Source organism: Cibotium barometz, chromosome 55 (assembly GCF_041138505.1).
Source record: "Cibotium barometz isolate CiBa-2024 chromosome 55, ASM4113850v1, whole genome shotgun sequence".
Taxonomy (NCBI): Eukaryota; Viridiplantae; Streptophyta; class Polypodiopsida; order Cyatheales; family Cibotiaceae; genus Cibotium; species Cibotium barometz.
In genome coordinates, this window is record NC_141100.1 from 24858607 (window position 1) to 24883359 (window position 24753).

The 24753-nt window shown below is 45.3% G+C and overlaps 1 protein-coding gene across 1 annotated transcript in view; it reads left to right on the plus strand.

The window, feature by feature from the left end:
- LOC147607539 (uncharacterized) overlaps nucleotides 1-23216 on the plus strand; it is a 94015-nt gene extending 70799 nt beyond the window's left edge. Inside the window, exons 8-11 of the mRNA XM_086790328.1 lie at nucleotides 21677-21735; nucleotides 21951-22057; nucleotides 22142-22229; nucleotides 22361-23216. Coding sequence (XP_086646454.1) covers nucleotides 21677-21735; nucleotides 21951-22057; nucleotides 22142-22229; nucleotides 22361-22834 — 728 coding nt within the window. The 3' untranslated portion in view covers nucleotides 22835-23216. The remainder of the gene's footprint in view (nucleotides 1-21676; nucleotides 21736-21950; nucleotides 22058-22141; nucleotides 22230-22360) is intronic.
- The last annotated feature ends 1537 nt before the right edge of the window (nucleotides 23217-24753 follow it).

Consider the following 24753-nt stretch of genomic DNA (forward strand, 5'->3'; position numbering starts at 1 on the left):
ACTTTATGTAGATGACATCATCCTCCTCTCAGACTCAGCCGAAGGGCTTCAGAGACAGTTGGATGCCTTACATGACTTTTGTACTCAGCGGGACCTCTCTGTTAACCTTGGTAAAACCAAGGTAATGGTCTTCAATACCTCCCGCCCCGTCACATCCAGATTGAGCTTCACATATAGAGGAGATCTTGTGGATATTGTCTTGGTGTCACTTTCAGTGGCCCACGCTTTACCATGCTTCCCGCAGCACATGCCAGAGTGACGCGGGGATGTGCAACCTTGAGCTTACTTGAGCGGCAGTGCTTCCAGGTACATTTCCAGGAGCCCAGGACGAAGGGCTGGCTTTTTGACACCCTCGTCACACCAGCCTTGATGTATGGAGCAGCTTTTTGGGGGCCAGATTTATCCGATGAGGATTAGCAACGAGTTGAGAGGCCCCAGGTCACGATGTTCTCCCGTATGATCCGCAACAAACCATCAGTCCCACACCAGATTATCCTGGTAGAGTTTGCTGCAGCTCCGATGGTAGTGGAGGCACTCTTCCAGACAGTCACGTACCTTCATCGCATCAGTCACATGGATCCCCACAGGTACCCGAGGCTTGCCCTGGAGGCCTCTAGATAGCTAGCACTTGAGGGGCACTCTGGAGTATGGTATGCACTGGTTTCCACTTGGTTCTTAGTATACGGGCTGAAACCGGCCTCTGGTAGAAACCAAAGTGCGGTAGACTAGCAGTCAGCTATCCAATTGTAGTCTAGACAATTAACAACTAAACAAGAGCTAGAATGCTCCAAAACAAAAAGGAGAACGATACCTGTTGGCCCCAAAGCTTGGGGCCCCTTTCGGTATTTCTTTGTTCAATTTCAATGGAAAAGCTTAACTGAGTTAACAAAGCAAGTCAAGGAAAAGAAACCTGCATGTCCAATCTGGCAACCCTCTAGACCTCTTAGCATAGAGGATACACATAGAGATCTGTGTTCCACAAAAGCAACACACTGTTGTCTCCTCTAATCAAGCAAGACAATGCAACTGGGAAGCCTTGAACACACATCTGGCTGTTCCATGATCATAGCCTCAAACTCAGCCAAAGAACAAATCCACCTTCTAACTCTGTCCACCCTTCAAACTGCCACACCCCTCCTGTCACAAAGGGCCAGAAGAAACCACTCTGAAGCATTCGTAAGCCAGTGGAAAGAGAGAGAAAGATATTCAGCAGATTCACTGCTGTCCCTCAGTCCAATCCTCCTCAAAAACACCAGCTTTGAGAGTATAGAGTATGCTGTCCTGAATTTGCAGCCACCCGCCTTTGCCCTCCAGAGCTCACACGAGGGGAAGATAAGAAGAGAGAGAGAGAGAGAGAGAGAGAGAGAGAAGGATTCAGCTTGTACCAGCTGCCCTGTATTGTTCTGCACCAGTCAGCCTGCACAGCCTGTACCCTGTCTACGCCAGTTGCCCTGCAGCCGCCTGCGTCAGAAAACCTGCAGCAGCCTGTACCTGTCCGTACCAGTAGCCTTGCAGCTGCCTGCGTCAGAAAAACTGCAGCAGCCTGTATGATGCGCTGCCTGTAGCAGCCTGTACCTGCAGCACCTGTAGCAGCCTGTAGCTGTCCGTACTAGTCTGTACCTGCCTGTACTAGTTGCCTTCTTGCAGCTGCTGTACTGTACGGCTTCCCTTCAGGCGACTTGTACTAGTCTCTCTCCACGCAGGCAGTCGACCAATTCTCTCCACGCAACCAACCGACCGGTCTTTTCCAAAAAGCAAGAGAGAGAGATGGAGAGGGAGGCATGTACTCTAAAAGTGGAGTAGCCCCCCCTCCATAATTATCCTAGTGGCCCTTTAAAGTTTTTAAAACTTTCTAAGGGCCACCCAAGGTTATAAACCTTATAAAGTTTAATCCCTTGGTCCCCCTTCAGACTTGGGGTTGTCCACACATGTTACCTTTTTGTCCGGACACCCAAGTATGAATCTTTAAAAATTTATCTTGCTCACTGACCACCATGCCCACACTTGTGCTGTTCCAATTTCACACAGTCATGACATACCCCCCTCTTGAAAAATGGCAAGCGTCCTCGATTGCAATCTGGTGATACAGCAAGACATCCAAAGTGAAAGATACAATATGGCAAGATCAGCGTCCCAATCTCTCTAAGCCATGCATATGTAGCAATATTCACTGCAAACCAATGGTGTAGTAATAGTCCAAGTTGTATACCACTGTGAACCATACACAACCACAACATCCAATGTGACTAGTACACATATATCATAGAAGTCCCATAAACAGATGTACTGTCAGCCATCAGCCACCATCAGTACCTTCGGGTGAGACAAAAGCTGCACCAAGTGACCTCTAGATGTTATCTGAGCCTGTCTGTATCAAGGGAGTGGATGTGGTACCCCCCTCTTGAGCATTAGGCAATGCTCCAGACCCATGCTCTGCTGAACCTGAATGAGCCGTAACAAGAGTCGGCTCCAACTCAAAGGCATCGAGATAAAGCTGCAAAACGTGAGGTGAATCTGCTAAGTCACCCTCCTCCATCCACTTCGCATCCATCGGTGAGTAGTTCTTGAACTTCACAAGATAGCGACGGGAAACTTTACCTCGTACCTTTCTTTTCTTATGTGCTAGTATCTTCTTTGGAATAAGAACCTCATCAAGTTCCTCAACTTCCAGCTGAGCCTCATCTGATACATCCTCAGGCACATCCCCACGAAAAGGTCTAAGTAGACTCACATGAAATGCATTGTGAATCCTCCAGTGATTTGGTAGCTTCAAACGATAGGCCACCTCACCAATCTTTTCCAATACCTGAAAAGGTCCATAATAGCGCATGCTCAACTTAGGGAATAAGCGCTCTTTACCCTTCATCTTTTTGAGCCTAGCTTTCTCAAATCGCAAAAGAACACAATCACCCAATGCAAACTCTAATGCACGTCTGTGACGGTCTGCTGCTTTCTTTTGCTTTTGTTGAGTTTTCTCGAGTGCCAACTTAACTCTCCGATAAGCTTCATCCATGTTCTCCACATACTGGTCAGTCTCAAAGATCTTATCCTTTGTGTGCAAAATAGGTGGTACCTTCTTCCCTCCTTCCACAATCTCAAAAGGCGCCTTGCCCGTCGAGGTATGGACGGTGTTGTTATAAGCAAACTCCACCAAAGGTAGATGCTCTTCCCATTGTTGCTTGTGGTCTGACACATAACACTTGAGAAGATCTAACACTGTAGAATTAGCCTCTTCCGATTGACCATCTGTTTGTGGATAAAACGATGATGAAAACTTGAGAGTTGTACCCATGTCTGTTTGTGGATGAAATGATGATGAAAACTTGAGAGTTGTACCCATGTTGTCAAATAAACTCGTCATCACTAATGATAGACGAAGGCAGGCCATGATACTTGAAGATGTTCGCCATAAACAACTTCACCATATGATCAACTTTGATCGTCTTACGCACGGGAATGAAATGGGCCTGCTTACTAAACCTGCATATGATAGTCCAAATGCCATCATTCCTCGTTTGTGTCCTCAGAAGATCAAATATAAAATCCATGGCAATGCTCTCCCATGGTCTATCTGGAATAGGTAAAGGCTGAAGTAACCCTAGTGTCTTTTGACGGTCAAACTTCACCTCTCACATACGATGCATTGCCTAACAAAAGCATCAACATCTCTTCTTAAGGTCGGCCAATAAAAGAAAGTCTCAACTGCCTTTACCGTGGCGTCAATACCTCTATGACCTGCATACGGTGGAGCATGACTTTTAATCATAACCTTGAGTTGTAAACTGCCTGGTAACACACTCTACCATGCATCGACAAAAAAGCCATCCCTGAGAGTATAATGATCATGCCGCTGACCCTCAGACATCTGATCATAGAGCCTTCCAAAATCCTCATCCTAGGCATAGTGCTCTTTCATCTCATCAAGCTCATGATGATAAGCAAGTGAAACTGCTGAGACCTGTGGCTTGTGTGACAAAGCATCTGCCACAACATTCTTTTTGCCTTCCACATGTACAATCTGAAAGTGGAACATAGACAAAAAGTTGGCCCATCTCATATGCTTCTCAGAAAGTTTAGTTTGCGTGAGGAAATAACGCAAGGTCTGATGATGTGTCTGCACAGTGAGATCAGTCCCAAGCAAATAGTGTTTCCATGTAGAAAGAGCATGAATTACAGCCATGATCTCTTTCTCATAAACCTGTAAATGCTTCTCGGCATTCTGTAATATACGACTCTCATAGGCTATCACATGTCCTTCTTGCATGAGAACTGTCCCAATGCTGTTCCCACATGCATCACACTGGACAACAAAAGCCTTTCGGAGATCCGGTAATACCAATACGGGATCCGAAGTAAGCTTTTCTTTAAGCTTTTTAAAGGCTGCAATTTTCCGATCAGCCCATCGAAACGGAGTTGCCTTCTTAGTTAAAGTATGAAGGGGCGAAGTAATCTCAGCAAAATACCGTATGTACCTCTTGTAATAGGAACACAATCCCAAAAGGCTGCGTACATCATGCACGATCCTCAAATCTGGCCAATTGAGAATTGCTTCCACTTTCGAAGGATCCATATGGACTCCATGTTTAGACACGATATGCCCCAAGAAGTGTATCTCTTCCAAGAACAACTCACTCTTCTTGCCATTAATGACCAACCTATGCTTCCGGAGTTCTTCCAACACAATGGCCAAATGCTTCCTATGCTCCTGCTCTGTGCGTGAATGCACAATCATATCATCAAAGAATGTGTCCACACGCTCTATGAGGCCGGAAAATCCTGTCCATCATCCTGTTAAATGTGGCTGTTAAATGTGGCAGGAGCATTTGTCAAACCAAAGGGCATAACCAAGAACTCATATAGCCTAAAAGTGGTCCGAAATGCTGTCTTATGTACATCCTCGGGTCTAATGCATATCTGATGATACCTGCTTTTCAAGTCTATCCGACTAAAGACTGTGGAGCCCTGTAAGCGGTCCAATATGTCATCAATTCTTAGAATAGGGAATCGATTCTTGATAGTGTTCTTGTTTAGCACCCTGTAATCTATACACATGCGCCAAGAATCTTCTTTCTTTTGCACTAAGAGCACAGGTGACCAAAAGGGTGATGAGCTAGGCTGGATCAACCCCTTTTTTAACAACTCTTGTATCTGGCTCATAATTTCCTCTTATTGGACTGCACTAACACGGTACAACGGTCTATTTGGTGGGGTACTCCCCGGAATTAGATCAATAGCAGGATCTTCTGGCCTTTCCGGAGAAAGTTCTCCTGACAATGACTCCGAAAAACAATCTTGGAACTCACTCACTGGAGTCTCATCTAGATTTAAAGGAAGTAAAAGCTCAAGCAAGAAATCTAAAAAGTCAGGGCATGCTTCGCATGATGCAAAAGGGTCTACAGAGAAGCGGTATAAGAAGTTACCAATGCCCAAAAGAACTCCTGAGGAGAGACAAGCTTTAATGGATGCTAGGAAGTACTTTTTCTTTACAGAGGAGGGACATATGTCTTTTAATTGTCCCAAGCGTAAGTCCCAAAAGGACTCTGACACTAAAGGGGAGTCCAAGTCTAAGAAACCAAAGCCTTCTGCAGGAGTAGTTCTTGATCTTGTTGGGGAACAGCCAAGTGGTGAAGAGACTGAGTTGTGTAGGCAATGGGGCAAAGTGAGATCAGAATGCCTTGATTTTCTGACACAGGTGCTAGAGCCAACTTTATCTCACCGGATTTGGCTGGCCGATTGGGAATCTGCGCAGAGGAGATGGGGCCTTTGTATGAGGCTAATATGGCTTGTCTTGGGTATGCAGAACCCGTTACCCCTATTATTGGAAAGCTCAGGCTTCATGTGCAGGGTCATGTGGACAGTGAGGAGTTCTTTATCATGCCACTTGATGGGTGTGATGTTTTGTTGGGTATGCCATGGTGCCATAGAGTACATGCGGTAGTGGATACGTATAACAGGAAAATTACTTTGACTCATAGAGGGAAAGAACATATTTTGGATGTAAAGCTTAAAGGGGAATCTATTCCTATTGTATCAGCTTCTGCAATTTCATTAGTAATGAAAAAGTATCTTTCCGCATACTTGGTTTTTGTAAAGGATGCAAAAGATGATGAGTCTAAATCTAATTTGTCTATGTTAGATAAAGACAGGACTGATTTCTTACGTAACGCATTTGCCGTCATAGCATTCTCTATCATCTGCGACATATTTGTTACTCGAGTCTTTATGCAATAGTCACGCACTTCCTTGGGCAGCCCACAACAATACTTCTCAACCTGCTCAGACAAAGGCACTGTACGATAAGAAGTAACTGGGAGTAAAGCTTCCCAAAACTTCTTATTATAATCCTCAAGATTTTCACACTTCGATGCATCCAACTTGTGCCATACTGTCATTACATTCACCTCAAAAGTAGATGTGAGCCACATGGAAGAGAACACATGTTTAAACTGTATCCAAGTAGAGCAAAAGAAGAGTGGACCACCACTGCAATGCATTGCCCTTGAGAAAAGTCACAACTTTTCTCACCTTAAAGGATTCTCTGTAATTTCCACCAAAAAAAGCAGCATCAAACTGCTGTAAAAAGGTAAGTGCCTTTAGTTTGTCTTTGGCCCGCTGAACGTGTCAAATTTCATTGCAGCTCCCCCTTCCTTATAATCCTTCGCCTTACCCATAGGCATTAGATAATCGTAATAAGGAAGTGGCTTCACAAGATTGCTACCCCCAGCATTCATGCCCATCATAGGGTCAACATTGCCAGTTCCCACACTTGGCATACCATACATTCCTCCCATGTTTCCAAACATGCCACTATGCATACCGGGTTGCATGCTCCCATACATGTTTTCTTGTATTCTGGGCTGCATGCCCCCATCATGCTTAGTTCCGTACGTCGTACGGATCTGGCCGTACGCACGATCCGTACCGTACGTATCCGTACGCATCCGTACGATCAGGTACGAATTTTCCCTGTTTCTGCCCGTTGGAAGTAGCCGTTTTCTGCCCATTTTTTTTTGGCCGTTTTCTGCCCGTTTTTTTGGTTGTTTTCCTTTCATCTCTCAAGGACCAAGCCTCTCCTCCATCTACTCCAAGCCTCAAGGACCAAGCCTCTACTCCAAGCCTCTCCTCCACCCTCCTCCACCCTCCTCCAAGCTCCTTCCATCCCACTTGAGCCTCTACTCCAAGTTCTCTTCCTCCAAGCTCTTCCCATACTTCATCTTCTCTATGCTCTCTCCTCTACTCCACGCTTTAGCCCTTCTCTTATCCATCATGCCTTGGGAGAAGCATGAGGCTTTTGATTTGCATTGCCTCAATGTGGAGAAGGACACCAAGAAGTCCAACTCCCATCATTGGACATGCCGATATTGCGCAAGTCATACACCAGTGGAACAACAAGGCTTCTCCAGCACCTTTCAAAGATTGGGGGACAAGTTGCCCCATGCAAGGAGATTCCGCAAAGCATTGCCGATGACATTTCCTGGAAGACGAGCGGCGGCTCAAATTCAAGTAGAGGAGCATCATCAACACACGCACTGGCACCACCACCAGCACCACCATGGGCACATGATGAAGCGGCCACCGGCTCTTTCATTGGTGTATCCTCCACTGCCACTTCCACGGATGCACGGTCCGCCTCCGCACCGGGCAAAAGGCAAAGGGTGGTGGAGCGTGAAGGGGTGCAACCCTCTCTCCACCAAGTCACGGGTAGTGTGAGAGGTTCGGTTGCATTCCTTAAGGAGCGGCAACGCCTTGCGGAGATAGAGATTGCTCGCACCATTATTGAATGCAATCTTGCCTTCAATGTACTCCAAAAGGAGCAATGGAAGAAGATGGTGACGGCGATTGCGAATGTGGGTCCATGTGAGGGGTGGACGGGGGTCTCTTACACGGCTATGCGCACGAGGAAGATTGATGAAAAGAAGGAGAGAATTGATCGAGTCCTTGATCCGATTCGAGCCGCATGGACGAAGTATGGATGTTCTATTCTCACAGATGGATGGAGTGATCAAAGGAAGCGTGGCATTATCAACATCCTTGTGTCTTGCGCGCTTGGCACATACTTCTTGCGTGTGGTTGACACCGGGAGAAGGGGGAGAAAGACTACCGGGAGTTTCATCTACCGCCATATTAGGCAAGCGATCATAGAGGAAAGCATTATTTTACTTAAGTGTGGCTGATTTTGTCATTTGTGCAAAGCCCTCAACTCATATGATTTATCTACCATGTAGGTTGGGGCTCAAAACGTGGTGCAAGTCATCACCGACAATGCATCAAATTGTCGACGCATGGGCCGCTTGCTTGAGGAGGAACTCCCCACCATTGTGTGGACTCCATGTGCGAGTCATTGCATTGACTTACTCATGGAGGATGTGGCGAAGCTCGGGTGGGTGAAGAGGATTGTGCGACAAGCTACATCTATTGTCAACATCTTCATGCTAAAGGTGAAGGTGCTTGCTATGTTTCGTGAGCATAGCAAGCTTGACTTGAAGAAGCCATCGGCCACCCGCTTTGCCTACATGTGGCTGATTTTGGAGCACCTATACGATGTGAGGCCCGCCCTTCGCCAGACAGTTGTTTCCACCATGTGGAACAAATGGGATGAGCACGTCACTGAAGAGGCCAAAGCCATGCAATGCTTTTGCCTAGAGGAGAGATTTTGGACTAGAGTCCGAGCAATTGTCATTGCTATGACTCCATTCTATAGGCTCTTGCGGATGACAGATTGCGAGGGGTCCACCATGGGCCTTCTTGTCCACTTCTTTAGAGCTGCCCTTGTGGAGTTGGAGGCTTGCACAGACATTACATTTGACGAGCGAGCACAAATCAGGGAGATTGCACAGAAGAGATGGAGGTGGATGCACAAACCAATCCACGGGTTTGCAGCATTGGTACATCCAGCCTACAAGTCTCCAGTAGTTTGCACCGATAGGGAGCTTTGACAAGATCGGGATGCATATATGCTTCGAGCTGTGCCAGTTGATGAGCACAATGCCTTTCTAGAGGAGTTGGGCTGCTATGTTGATCAGAGAGGTCAAACCTCCTTTTCGTCTCCCACTTGATGGAGGAGGGAGTCACTCATGAAGCCCCTTTTTTGGTGGGACAATTTTGGGTATGGACTAGAGCATCTCCAACCCATAGCCTTAAGGGTCCTAGCCCAGGATTGTTCTACGGGTGCATGTGAGAGGAACTGGAGTTCCTATTCTCTCATACACACGAGGATACGCAATCGACTGAGCATACGACAGTTGGAGCGGTTGGTCTACTGCCACACTAACTTGCGCATGATGCAGGGCATTCTTAGTATGGGTAGTCCCAAGCAGGTAAGTGACAAGTCTAGACTCTAACTTGTCATGACTCATAACTTTTAAGTTTTGTGTACACTGTACAGACTCTAACTTTTGTGCCTTAATGTGTAGGTCAATGTTGACACTTTCACGTTGATGAGTGAAAACTTTGCAAGTGTCAATCAACAACCTGATGAGGAGGAGGAGGCAATCTTCATGGAGCTCTATAGTGAGCTTGTGGCAGCAGATACTCGCAGCACCAGGAGTCAGCATGGACGGGACTGAGCAGTTGGAGTTCATAGGCCTCCGCCTTCGACATCGGCAAAGGGTGGCCTTCGCACATATGTGAGGCGGGGATCCTCGAGCTCCAATCCCCGTCTTCATGATGATATTCCATTGCCCCCTCATGATGATACCCCACTGCCTAGAGAGCCCTTGTTTGATGATGACGGCAACCTACTTAGCGAGAATGATCCCCAGAGTGTCTCGTCCACCTTCGAAGAGTCCTCTTCAGGGAACTCTCTTGATGGATACTCTAGTAGTGATCATGTTGATGATCATGCAGATGTTGGTGATGATGTAGACTTTTGATATGTTATAGCTCTCTAGGCATTGGGCATCTATCTCCTTCTAGCCCATCAATGATGTATTGTAGTATGTAGTATCATGTATGTACGCATGTTGGCGGTCGCCCATGCCATGAGTTTTTGGCCTATCCTTTTGTAGCAATTTTGTATTCTAATGGCATGATGACATTATGTTCATGGTTCTACTATTTTGTAACTTCTTGTCTATAATTTTTAAGTTTAGGAAGTATTTTTTTTAAAAACGTACTAATATCGTACCGTACCTCAAAAAATTTTAAGGTACCAATTAGTATCGTATTTTATCGTACCGTACCGTACCGTACCGTACCTTTCGTACTAACCAACCATGGCCCCCATACATGTTTGCTTGCATTCCGGGCTGCATACTACCATACATATTCCCTTGCATACTAGGTTGAAGAGTAGCTCCAAAATTCCCTTGCATACCCATGCCTCCCTGAGGGTAACCCCTAGTCATAGATTGGAACACAGAGCCACCACCAAAATAGCCTTGATGCATAGACTGCTGCGGAGTAGGTGGCTGTTCGAAAAAGGAACTCTGTGAGTTTGCACCATAAGTGTTTTGCATGTTCGGAAACTGTCCAAAAGAAGGATCCTGTGGGAAGGCATCATTATTGCCCTGAGGTGGGTTCCTAGAACGCACTTTCTTCTTCTTCTTCTCAAGCTCAGAACGGGATCTCATAAATTCAGCAAACTTCTCACTTTGAGTGAGCTGCATAAACACATCCATTACCCCTGCCAAACGAGCTTTAAACTGAGCATCATCTTCCTCTTTACTAGGCATGTCTTCTGGTTGCGTTACATCCTCATATTGTGTATCTTCTGCAGCCTGTTCTCCTGCAAGAATATCCTCGGATTCATTTCTTTTAGGAGAGGTCTCTTGCTCTTCCTCTTCATCATAAAAATATTCATCTTTTGTGTCTCACATGTTGCTGAAATTTTCAGCGATGGCTTTCCTCGAGACAACCACGAGCTCACCCCCCTAAGAAAGTTGATGATGGGTCCCGGCAACGGAACCTTGAAACCGGCCTCTGGTAGAAACCAAAGTGCGGTAGACTAGCAGTCACCTATCCAATTGTAGTCCAGACAATTAACAAATAAACAAGAGCTAGAATGCTCCAAAACAAAAAGGAGAATGACACCTGTTGGCCCCAAAGCTTGGCGTCCCTTTCGGTATTTCTTTATTCAATTTCAATGGAAAAGCTTAACTGAGTACAACAAAGCCAGTCAAGGAAAAGAAACCTGCATGTCCAATCTGGCAACCCTCAAGACCTCGTAGCATAGAGGATATACACATACAGATCTGTGTTCCACAAAAGCAACACACTGCTCTCTCCTCTAATCAACCAAGACAATGCAACAGGGAAGCCTTGAACACACATCTAGCTGTTCCATGATCATAGCCTCAAACTCAACCAAAGAACAAATCTACCATCTAACTCTGTTTCCACCCTTCAAATTGCCACACCCCTCCCACAAAGGGCTAGAAGAAACCACTCTGAAGCAGTCGTAAGCCAGTGGAAATGTTATGTTATATTAACGTCTTCAAAAGGCCAAAGTGACCTATGAGACCAAAGTTACAACCATGTGACATCTGATACACTATCTGGAAAAGAAAAGAAAGGATTGAAGGTAAGTATCTAGCCCTACAATACATTAGTAGGGAGCATCCGGAAGCAGCAACTAGGGAGAGTGGGAAGCTAATGCTACTAGTCAAAATGGGGTACATGAGTACATGGATACATGAATACATGAATATGGGGGAGTACAAGAGTGACAGTGAGTACAACAGTATATGGATGGAGTGGTAATCATCCTAGGAGCTCTAGCATGGGTCTTTGCCGGATGGCCTGGATATCTGCCATAGTGAGATGCCTGGTCGGACGAGCCCGATGCCTCGCAATGATGCTCTGAATCGTCTGGTGTAGGCACCGTCTCTGATGTAAGGATCCGCGAACCCTCGAGCGTCTGGATCTCCCCAACTGGATAGCTCTCTCAACTAGAGTCCCACGGGGTCCCACTATTGGGCTGTCGGCTGTGTGTCCTCTCGGGTAGTCCCTCTAAAGAAGTCAGAAATCCGTCTCTGTGTGGACTCCCTGCCAGTCGGGCGTCTGCTCCTCATAATGGACTCTCTGAGCCTGCGGATCTCCAGGAGATAAAAACCCAAGCATTGCTGATCACAATAGTCCATGACTCTAGCCAATGGTCCAAATCCCTCTCTGAAAAGGCAATGGCAGCGCCGTCGAATCTCATAATATGCTGTGCAGCAACAGATGTAGTGCTCCTCCGTCTCTGGCTCTATCCAACAAATCTGACATATCCTGTTCCTTGGAGGTATGCCTCTAAATCCGCCTGTCTCTATCTCTAACTGATGTGAAGAGGTGCGGATCTGCCCAATGGCGCACCTCAGTCCATGAGACAAATGGGGTACCCATGTAGCTCGGTCTAAGTATAAAGCCATCCTCAGTGGTGCGGAGAAGATGGTCTCTATAGAAAGCCATCTTCGTCCCTAACTCCTGTGAGGGCTCTAGCCATGTCCTCCTAGTGTCCAACTGAATGAGGTCCTGTTTGATGACTCTACTAATCTCAGAATGTGTCAAGGTGAGAGAGGGTGCCTCTAGAGAGTACTGTAAGGGTGGAAGTCTGTCTAAGCTGAACCCGTGAAGCTCAAACCAGGATGCTATGTGCGTATACCAACATGAAGTGTCTCCCGCCATGGCTAGCTGATGAGAGGACTCTAAAGCAAGTCGTGCATACCGGTGTGTCGGGGAAGCTCCGTGGTGCTATGAATGAAGGACACTGATCTAGCAAGAGCCTCGACTACGATCGGTGGTGCTCCCGTCTCGGCTCGGATAATCTCATGGGGTATCGAGGCCTTAGCCCGAATAATCCTGGAGATCATGGACACAAGTGGTCTCTCCATCGATCTCCATCCATCGTATGTGCGTCCTGATCGACTGTGACGATCTAGGCTAGCCCCCAGATCTGTACTCCATATAGCATAGCCGATGTGACCAGTGTGTCAAAAAGCCACAGCTTAGTGCGTGGCTCCTGAAACTGTACCTGTGAGCACATCCTCTCTAGACCTCCTAGTGCTGCATATCCTCTAGTCAATCTGGCCTCTGCTGCCCCCCTCATGGAAAATGTGGGCCCAGTGAACACCACTCCAAGATATGTGTATGAGTCAACATACTCCACTGTCTCCTGCCCATATGTGAAAATAGGCGTTGATCTCCAGACCCACTGAGCTGTAGTGTTAAACACCATAACCTTGGTCTTACCAAGGTTAACTGAGAGCCCACTGTTCTGTGCATAAGCATGTAAAGTATCCAAGTGCCTCTGTATACCCTCTCGTGAGTCTGCTATAAGCACAATATCATCAGCATATAAGAGCAGAGGTATCCAAGTGCCAGCCAACTGGGCTCCTCTGTCCCCTCGTGTCTCAATATAATCAAAGATCTCATCAATGTATAGTCCAAATAGAGTCGGAGAGAGTGGGCAGCCCTATTTCACCCCTATAGTGGAGTGTACTGGCTGGGAGAGACCCTTTGAAGTCCGCACCTACCTAACTACTGTCTCATAAAGTGCCATAATATCCCAAATGAGCTCACATGGAACCCCCAAGTCTTGCAGCCTGCGCATCAGTCTAGCTCTGGGCACTGTGTCAAAGGCCTTGCGGGAATCCACAAAGCCATAGTAGATCCTCCTCCCATGTGCTCTGCCCTCCTCAATGATAGCCCTGAGGGTAAAGATATGATCCAAAGTAGAGAATCTCCTCTTGAATTGTCCCTGAGCTCGGACCCCTTGTCTCTCTGCCCATCTGGTCAACTCATGCTCAAGAGTAGAGGCATATAGCTTGGCCAGCAAGTGACCAATCATAATGGTGCGGTAGTTAGTCGGCAGGCTCGGATCTCCAGACTTGAGTACCGGCACAATCGTGGAACTACTCCAAGTCGCAGGAAACCCCTCACACATGGCTCTATTAAACATGAGAGCTAGCAAGTCTGCAATCATATCTCTAGCATGTATGAAATTCTTGGCTACAATGCCCTCATGATCCTGTGCCCTCCCTATATGCAATCTGTTGATGGTCCTCCTCACCATCTCTGCTGTGAAGAAGGTAGAAGTGGGTGGACAAGGCTCTGGAGGGTTCGGTAGTGGTGGTTGCTCTGGTACCTCATAAGCAACTGCATGACCCTCTTGATTTAGGACAGCTCCTATACAATTCCCACATGCATCACATTCCACCGTGAATGGCTTTTGCAAGTTGGGATTCGGGAACAATCAAAATAGGCCCACAAATGATAGCATTTTTGAGTTGCAAGAAGGCCTCTTACTCATTCTAATTCCATTGGAAGGTGGCTTTCTTCTTTGTAAGATCATGCAATGGCGAGGCAATCTTAGCTAAATGCCTTATGAATCGCCTATTGTATGAACATAACCCAAGAAAGCTACGCACTTGATGTACATTTTGCAACTCTGGCCAATTCCGAATGGTTTCAATCTTAGCAGGGTGCATTCTTACATCCTTTTTGGAAACGACGAGTCCCAAATAGTGTATCTCTGAGAGAAAGAACTCACTTTTCTTAGCATTTATGAAGAGTTTATGCTTTCGCAACTCTTCAAACATTGTAGCCAAAGGAGTCTCATGCTCCTCCTCATTCTTGGAGAAAATCAAGATATCGTCAAAGAATACACATGTGAACTTACCATGGGATCGAAATATCGTGTTCATCATACAATTGAATGTTGTCGGGGAATTGGTAAGGCCAAAAGGCATCACCAAGAATTCATACAATGCAAAAGCTGTCCTGAATGCAGTTTTATGGACATCCTAGGGTACCACACGAATCTGGTGGTAAGCACTCTTCAAATCTATATGGCTGAAACAAGCGGAACCATCAAGCTTATCCAAGATGTCATCTATGCGTGGGATTGGAAACCTATTCTTGATGGTGAGCTTGTTTAGAGCTTGATAATCCACACACATGCGGAAAGATCCATCCTTCTTTTGCACAAGAAGCACAAGAGAACAAAAGGGTGAGGAGCTTGGCTGAACCAAACCCTTAAAAGCTTATTAACCTGCTCCATGATCTCCTCTTGTTGTGCGGCACTCACACGATATCTGGGTTTCTTAGGTGGGGAACTACCTGGCACAAGATCTATGCGATGATCCTCGGGTCTCTCAGGAGGTAGCTCTCCTGGCAATGCATCGGTAAAACAATCTTTATAAGCATTAAGAAAATTCAGCCTTTCTTGATTCAATACATCCACATTCACATTACTTTGTTCAATTTTGTCACGAACAAAAACCAAGTACACGGAAAGACTCTTTTTCATTGCCTTATTAATTTGGATGTGAGTGACAGAAACTCGGTACGAAGGGCTTTGTGTGAATATATGCTCGCGCGCGCGCGCGCGCGCGCGTGTGTGTGTGTGTGGAGTGCGTGTGTGAGAGCATATCTTGATACAGAGTTCTACACCCACTATTGGGCACTGATGACTTTAGTGGGGATGTTGTACTATCTAGTCCATACTATGCATAATGGAGTTGATAGTTATATAGTCTTGTGGATTGACTACCATGAGTATATAACATGCACGTTGGTAAAAGGTGAATTTGGGCATGTTCCTGGATTCATCTAGGTATATACAACTGGGATAGAATCCCCTTCCTTGCCAGCATCAATGACCTGCATGTGGCCTCTATGCATAAAGGTGATCCTGTTGGTTTTATATTCTTTGCGGGACTCAAGCCTATGATGCCAAGGCTTTCCAACTAATATATCACATCCATTGAGAGAGGAAATCAAGAAATGCTTATGATCCAATAAGAGGAGTGACCTTCATCTCTTTGCCAACAAAAGCTGCCTCTGCCTCAATTTGGGGTCCCATGTCCCCAATCTCTATGTCCAAGGTGGCTGCCATCTGTGTAGAGATAAAGTTATCTGTTGCACAATCATCAAACATGAACACGGCGGGCTGATCCTTGATTTGTCCCCAAGCTTTGCATACCACTCTCTCTTTGCCATCAAGCTCAGTGTTACTCTGCACATTGGGTATGGCATGCACATTTGCCTTGGGTGACTTGTCCTCATGCATTTGCTTGCGGGTAGGGCATTGCCTAAACATGTGCTCTTTACTACCACTCTCTCTTTGCCATCAAGCTCAGTGTTACCCTGCACATTGGGTATGGCATGCACATTTGCCTTGGGTGCCTTGTCTTCATGCATTTGCTTGCGGGTAGGACATTGCCTAAACATGTGCTCTGTACTACCACAAGAAAAGCATTTCCCCTCTTTGGCATATTGCTCCCTTTGCTCGGGGGGCAAGCCAAACTTCTTCTTCTTTGGCGCAATGTCTTTGGATGGGATACTTTCAGCTTTACCATCCTTTTGGGCTTCCCGAAAGCTCTTTTTAGGTGGTTGTCCACCTTTTTGCAGGTTTGGGACAGCCCTCTCTTTGTCCTTAGAACCTCCCTGATCCTACTTAATTTTAAGCACCAATTGCTCCATAGATGCTATGAGCTGCTGAAGAGTGTTTTTCGGGTGCAATTCGATGCCCGAATGGTAAGCTGGTTGCAATCTGGAGCGAAACTTCCTCTTCCTTTCATCGTCGGCCTTTCATCGTCGGAGAGTTGCATAAAGGGAGTTATCTCAAGCAAGACTTTCCAAAATTTGTTGACATATTGTTGCACACTCTCATTGTCTTTTTGCTCAAGTCTATCCCACTTTTGGGTGAGAGTTTGCTCGGCATTTGGAGGCAAAAATTGTGCATAAAATCTGTCCTTGAACTCTTTCCAAGTGCAGATGGGATCTTTGGTGGTCTTTTCAGTGATCCACCAATGGGGAGTTGTCCCCGTCAGAAACATGCTTGCATGACGCATTTTAGACTTCTCAGTGAAGTCCTCATCACTAAAAGCAATGTGAAACTGTGCCACAAAAGCAAGCACCTTGGAGGCATCATACTCTCCATGAAAGGCATCAAATTTCACAGACTTATCCCTTGCCTTGAACTCCTTGAGCTTTTTGGGATGTGATTTATCATTTATGTTCTTCTCTCTTTCTCTTTCCCTTATCCAACGGGCAGCCCTCTCTGCATGGGCTTCATGGGCAACCAAAGATGTTTCACGAGGCACGGTGGCATGTGCATTATGAATCTGTGGCCCAGATGCATGTGACCTCCCCAAATGATGCAATGTCTCACCACGAGACAACTCAATGGGCAAAGTCATTCGATTTGCATGTCGACCACACTCTCCATGATTTACATCCTTTGAATCCACAAGGCCATCATGTCGCCCACTAGCTCCAGTATGCACATACTTGTTGCCTCTTGTTCATGAGGAGTAAATGCATGGCGAGAAGTGAATGATACCTCTTCCTTGTGTATAAAAGACCTCAATTGTTGAGATGCTGGGTCTCCCTGCTTCAAACGAGGTGGATTCTTGAATACTAACTCTTCATCCTCCCCTTCTTTTAGATCACTCTTGCGGATAAGGTAGGACAGTGCCAACTCCCTTGGCTTCTTGCCCACTTCACGAGCCATAGACTCAAAGGTCATATCCACCACGGCATCAGCTTTTCTTGCTTCAATGACACTTTGTACATGGAGATCTTCATGCAAGAATTTCAGCTCTTGCTCCTTTGCCTGCAAAAGCCTCTTCATGTGCTCCAATTCAGCCCTCCAATGCATTGGGCTCATCCTCATGCATAGACTCTTTTCCATGGGATGGCTGTCCCATGAATATGCATTGTTATAACCTCTCTCAAGAGCCTTGTGCCTTCGAAGCAATGCATCGGAATCACTGGACTGACCTCTTGAATTTGGCACTTCCAAAGGGTTGCCTTGGCTGTCCAATTTTTGGATCCCCAGTGCTGCAATTAGTCAAAGCTTCTAAATTGCTAAAGGGACTCAGAAATAGGCAAGCTGTCTATGTCGTTAAAATGAATCCTGTAGATAGAAAAATCAAGGTGAAGGAACCAGAGTGGTTAAGTGAGTATGCCGATGTGTTCCCAAAAGAGCTGACTGAGATGCCTTCAACTCGTGAAGTAGATTATGAGATAGAGCTAACCCCCGGAACTCAGCCAGTAGTCCAGCGTGCATACAGAATGCCAATTCCTAAAGCCATAGAACTTAAGGAGTAGTTAAGACATCTGCTAGAGCAAGGATTCGTAAGACCTAGTGTTTCACCTTGGGGTGCGTCCGTTCTCTTTCAGAAAAAGAAAGATGGAACGTTAAGACTCTGTATTGATTACAGAGGATTAAATCAGTTAACAATAAAAAATAAGTATCCTATTCCTAAGACTGATGAGCTTCTGGATCGGTTAAGTGGAACCTAAATGTTCACAAAGATAGATCTCAAATCTAGATATTATCAAATTAGAATCAAGGAACAAGATATCCCAAAGACAACTTTTAATACTCGCTATGATCATTACGAATTCACAGTCATGCCGTTCGAATTAACTAATGCCCAGCAACGTTTAATCACCTCATGCAGGATATTCTCATAGAATACTTGGATGATTTGTTCTTGTCTTCTTTGATGACATCATCCTGGTATACTCTAAGAATGTAGCAGATCATGAAGATCATGTGCGTAAGGTCCTGGAGATCCTAAAGTAGCACGAACTCGTTGCAAAAAAGAGTAAGTGTACTTTCTTTGCTGACCAAGTAGAATACTTGGGATTCATAGTATCTAAAGATGGGATTTCTCCTGACCCCGCAAAAATCCAAGGAGTTGTAGATTGGCCAGAGCCCAAGACGGTAAAATAAGTCTGAGGATTCTTAGGATTAACCAGGTGGTATCGAATCTTTATACCCAGATATGTTCAGATAGCATCCCCTTTGACTAACCTTCTCAAAAAGAGTACCCTATTTGAGTGGACTGCTATGTGTCAGAGTGCTTTTAAGCTGAAGACAGCCTTAGTAACCAATCCTATCCTTAAATTTCTAGATTTTTCCTTACCCTTTTAAGTAGTTACAGATGAGAGTGGTTTTGCGCTAGGAGGTGCTCTTATGTAGGAAGGCCATGCAGTAGCCTATGAATCCAGAAAGCTCAGAACGCATGAGAGAAATTATGCTGTCCATGACTTGGAGTTACTCTCGATAGTTTATGCTCTGAAGTTGTGGAGACATTTTCTCTTGGAACAAAGATTCACCTTGATGACAGATCATCAAAGTCTGAAGTGGATCTTCACCGAAAGGGATCTCAGCATGCGTCAAAGAAGATGGATGCAAACCGTGCAGGAATTCGATTTTGAGATTAAGTACTAGCCAAGGAAATAAAATGTGGTAGCAGATGCACTCAGTATAGGAAAGCCTCCTTGCTTGCAATAACATTGGTGTCAAATCCACTGATCAATGAAGCAAGAGAGAAAATCATGCAGGACAAATTATTTGCCCCTATTGCTACCCTACTGGTGCAGGAAAGCAAGACTCCTCAAGAAATTAGTCGAGTTCTTGGGTACAAATTGGATGAAGGATGCATGTATTATAATAATCGGGTATGCATTCCCAATGATAAGGGAACAAAAGGAAAGATTTTGAGAGAAGCCCATGATAGCCTGATAGTTGGACATCCAGAGTTCGTAAATACCTACATATCTGTAAAGAAGAGATTCTTCTAGGGTGAGGGCGGCAAGTGCGAAACAGGAGGAGGGGAAGACTGGAAGGTTGGAGATGAATAGGATGGGGGAAGAGGCAGGCAGGAGCTGGCCTGCTGGGCGAAAGCTGGGGCGGGGTGGACTGAGGCGCAGGCCAGGAAGGGCTAAGGTGGGGGCTCAATAGCCGGAAGAGGAGGAGCTGGGGGCGAAGCCAGGCAGAGAGAGGGAGCAGGGCGATGGTGAGGCGGAGAGAGGGAACAAGGCGAAGGTGAGGGCGGCAGGTGCGCTAGCAGGGGGGAGAGTTCCAGCGCTTGTCAAGGAAACTCAAAATTTTAGTTGCAGATCTTTAGGGCCTTCAAGATTGCAGAGGTACTTCGGGGGTGCTAGGTGGAAAGAAAGGGGCTAAACAGGAGGAGGGGCAGACTTGAAGGTTGGAGATGAATAGGATGGGGGAAGAGGCAGGCAGGAGCTGGCCCGCTGGGCCAATGCGGGGGCTGGACTGAGGCGCAGGCCAGGAAGGGCTAAGGTGGGGCTCAATAGGTGGAAGAGGAGGAGGAGCTGGGGGCGAAGCCAGGCGGAGAGGGAGCAGGGCGATGGTGAGGCGGAGAGAGGGAACAAGGCGAAGACGAGGGTGGCAGGTGTGCTAGCAGGGGGGAGAGTTCCAGTGCTTGTCAAGGAAACTCAACATTTTAGTTGCAGATCTTTAGGGCCTTCAAGATTGCAGAGGTACTTGTAGTTTGCAGAAGAACTCAAAAACTTTTTTTTCCCGACTGGTTTTAGGCTCAAGATCCTCCCATAGTTACTGTTTTCACAGCCTGTAGGCGCTTTTTTCTGCCTGTAGGCAATGCTGTGGAGGGAGCACCTAGTGGGGGTTTGAACCCAGGATCTCCCGGTCCCAAGACAAACATCTCACCACTTGAGCTACCACCCCATTGGCTGAAGAACTCGATTATTACTCAGTTCATGGCCTTGTTTTGCATGTAGTGGTTTCCAAAATGGCTAATAAACATGATTTCAAAGTTTGTCTTTCAAAATGGCACCTGAAATGTGTTTTGGATGCTTTTCTTAAGGATCATAGATGGGGAGAATCGCATCAGCCCTGAAGTGCACACAAAACATGGAAATAAACTCAAGTTTATATCAAAAGTTAATAGGGGCAAAACATGGACAGTTTCAATCAAAAGTAATCATTCCCAAATTCAGCAAGGACAGTTATGGTTTATGAAACTTGTTTCAACCATTTCACCAAAAAAGTTTGGAGATGTGGTTCCTGGAGCCACAGTTGAATTCCATGTGTGTACCTAACCCCCTGATCGGCACATAACAGTAGATGCTCTGTATGGAGTGCAAAAGCTTCCACATCAATTTTCAACTTGGACTGTATCAGACACCCACTGTGCCCCATGGATCCTTTGTACTTTCCCATGCAGCCTGTATGCACAATTGTTTTGAATATAGCATATCTTAAATTTTTCTTTGAAAAAGAGCATTTTCAGTGTAAGTGACCTTAGAATAAGGACACTCTCACCTAGAGTCTATGTAAGTGTAACATGTACTCATTGATGGAGCACAGTCAGGGAATCAAGACCCATATTAGGTGATTGCGACAATCAAGCTTTACACCAGGAGTGTGGGTTCTGGTGATCACACTGGGCGTAAGGACTAAACATGACTTAAAAAGCTATAAGTTAATAGATAGTGCGAAGTGACCATACATCATTCGCCCAGAGTCTATAAAGTGAAACATAATTTCATCAATGGAGTTTGGTGGAAGCCCATGGAATCAAGACCCAGATTAGGCCATTGCTATGCTCATGCCGTACACCAGGAATGTGAGCTCTGGTGACATGCATAAAGACTAAACATGTCTCAAAAGGTAGTAGTCAATGTTAGTGTAAAGAGACCCTGAAATAAGGACACTCTCACCCACAGTCTATACAAGTGAAACATAGGCTTATTAATGGGGATCGGTGGAATCCCAGGTAACCATAGGTCACAGTTGGTATGGGATGCCAGGGCTTGGTCTAGGGTGTTCCCTAGGGAAGCTATAGACTATTCTGACTCGTCACCATGTGTATGGATTGCAATTCGAGTTTGTGATTTCATTGATTCACACAAATAAGATTTATATAAGGGACAGCTTGTTGACAGATTTTCTCGACTTGCTATACATTTGCAGGTGCAAAGCAAGTCAGAAAGCCTGATGATGCGGAGTCACGAACTGTTTTTGTTACGAATGTAAGTGTTTTTATCTGAACTTGCAAAACATGGAGGACAACTAAGTGGTTTAAATTGGAGTCACGAACTGTTTTTGTCTGAACTTGTAAAACATGGAGGACAACTAAGTGGTTTAAACTCCTACAGTCCCTCATAACGGGGTGAATGCCCATCTCTTAGTCACAAGGTCACTGGCTGTTTCAGGTGAAAAATATAACCCTCTTCTTTTTGTACAGATACATTTTGCTGCTACCAAGGAGTCTGTCATGGCTCACTTTGTTTCATGTGGTGATATTGGAAGGATTGTCATGCTCACAGATGGGGCAACAGGACAACCCAAAGGGTACTATACATACCTTGAGTCTACTAAGCTGCCAAGTTTGCTCAGATGCAATGGTTTCTAATGGTCCTGTTTTCTCTTTTAAAGATCTGCATACATTGAGTTCAAGACAAAAGATGCAACAGATAGGGCTTTGGCTTTGAATGAGTCATCTTTCTATTCGAGAGCACTTAAGGTTAGAAAATATTTGACAGTTGTATTACCATTTAAACAAGGGTTTTCAGTGCAGTTGTGGCACCAAGCACTTTGAAATATCTCTGCAAGGCTGCACTGCATGTTATGTTGATTCATTCCATGGTTATGCAGGTGGTGCGAAAAGATGCAGCCATTCAAGCTATTCAGGAGATGAATCCTCTTATTCATCCAGCCCTCATACGACGTCCTATCCCCCTTGCCCTACGGCTTCCTCTCAGAGGTAGGTTTTTGAGGGGCTCCCCATTCCTTTTGCCGCGCAGATTTCCTGCCATGCCAAGACCCTATGGAAATTTCCCAAGTTTGCAGTGGAAGCGGGACACTGCAGTCACTACGGGTGGGAGTGTGAATCCCTTAGTATCAAATGGGAACAGACCAGGCTTTAATGTGCCAGTGCGTCCAGCTCGCTCTCTTTCGTATGTGAGGAGTTCAAATAGCCCTGGTGCACAACCCCTTAAAACAGGTGAAGAACTCACTGTTCCCTCACAAGGTGATAAGGATGAAATGAAGTCAGATGTGGGAAGAGATTTTACACAAGAGCGGAAAGGTGACAAAGAGATGGGCGATGTACAGATGGAACAAGTGTAGTTGACTAGCATCTAGTCATACGGCAGCATTTCAGCAGACATGATAGGTAACCTTGCCCACCATCACCGCAATGGCAATCTTGGAATTTATTTATGGAGTGTGGGAGGTGTTCATATATAGCATGCCCACATGTATGGTGTCCGTCTCTTCTGAAAGGAGGTTTCTGTCGCCTCTGAAAGGAGACTGGTTTTGTAATCACCCTGGATTACTCTAATGCTTTTGTTTCTGGTAAATAGTGTCCTCTATTGGGCTTCAGCAGGCACAGGATGCAAGCCATCTATTTATGCTCAGCAGCGCTTTCATGCGTATAAGTTTGTTATGCCTAGGGATTCACACATTTCAATGTTTGATTTATGTATCTACGTGAGTCTTTTTTCCCTTCTGGTAGTGGAGTCGTCTACTTCTTCTCGATTGTGCATTGCATTTTTCCTGTTACAGTATCAGTTCTTTCTTATTTTTAATAGGATATTCTCCATTTTTCATTGTATATAATGGTGCAAGAACTTGGCAATGACAGTTAAAAAGGGGCTTCCTCTCCTCAACGATGTGTATGTGTTGTGCTTGTATGGAATAACCTAAATGAGAAGATTTAAGCGGTTAATGGTGGCTCACATGTTTTAAAGTTACAATGAGGGAAATTGTTTATTATTTATGGAAGATAAATCCTTGGCAGCCCTTCTAAGTAGCTGCCGAATATTCCGTTGGTTAGTGCAAAGCAAGCTTCTTGCATTCATACGCCATATTTGAGGATTTAGCATCCCAGCACCACCCATGGGGGCAGATGACTGTCCCTCATAACTTTTACTCATCCCCTTTACAGGCACTACCTCCTAGGGAAGGATTAATGCATATAGCTTACACATTAGTAGATTCGACTTCCTCAGGCCTAGCCAAAAAAAAATGCTCACTTTTTCCTTCAAGTACGTGGTGAAAGGACCCTTGTATTTGCATGTAGAAATCCCTCCACATGCCGTTCCATGCAAGTTCTAAATCTATTTGTAGTCATGAATGATGGTTGAATGATGGTTGCGAGCTGACGTGAGGACTAGTAGAGGCAAAGAGGCATATTATATGATCATCATAGGTTGAAACAAGGTAACGAACAAAATGAATATGGAGGAATGTAGATATTACCGATCATCTCGGAGCAAATGTTATGTCGGTTGTGGTGTGACCCACAGAAAGCCAACTTTCAGCTCCTATTGATGAGTCCTCCCTCCCTTGCATCTAGCAATGTGGAGAATGGTTATAGGTTGATCAACTTGCTTCCAAATTATTCCACATCCTTCACACCATATTTGTCACTTTTTTACCACAAGCCACTCAAGGGTGCATTGAGCATTTTGCACATGGGTGGAGCACCTCGGCACTTATTCTAGCTTAAATCTTTAATAGGGCTTTATGTGAAGGTCTCCCTTTGGTTATATCTAGGCCAAGATCTATGGTGCAGAGTTGGAAGTCAAGATTATATCTAGGTGGGGTTCCAGAGGAACTAAAAATTGAACTGATATCTTCGCCCTGAAAAGTATCATTGTGGAGGTCTTGAGGAGGACATGTCTATTGTTGCTTTATGGGATTTTGGAAGGCCTTTGATCTAGTTTGTGATTAAAGGTTGATTGTCTAAAGGTTATTTGGTTGGTGATATATTAAAAGATGGAAAAGTTAAGAAGGAATATAGGTGATTGAAATGTTCTAGGACGGAATCAAGTTATTGAGAGAATAAAGAGATAAGTGGAGGATATAATCATGAATTCAATCAAGTGAATCAAGAATGAAAAGTGGATCTTGATACTCACTTGAAGATTGATCGATACATGTGACCCTTAACCTTGTTTGTGACTGAATTTGTAGTGAAATTAGAGCTTGGTTATTGCGTCTTGATGACTTTGATCTCCCTAGCTTCTAAATTGTGTACATGT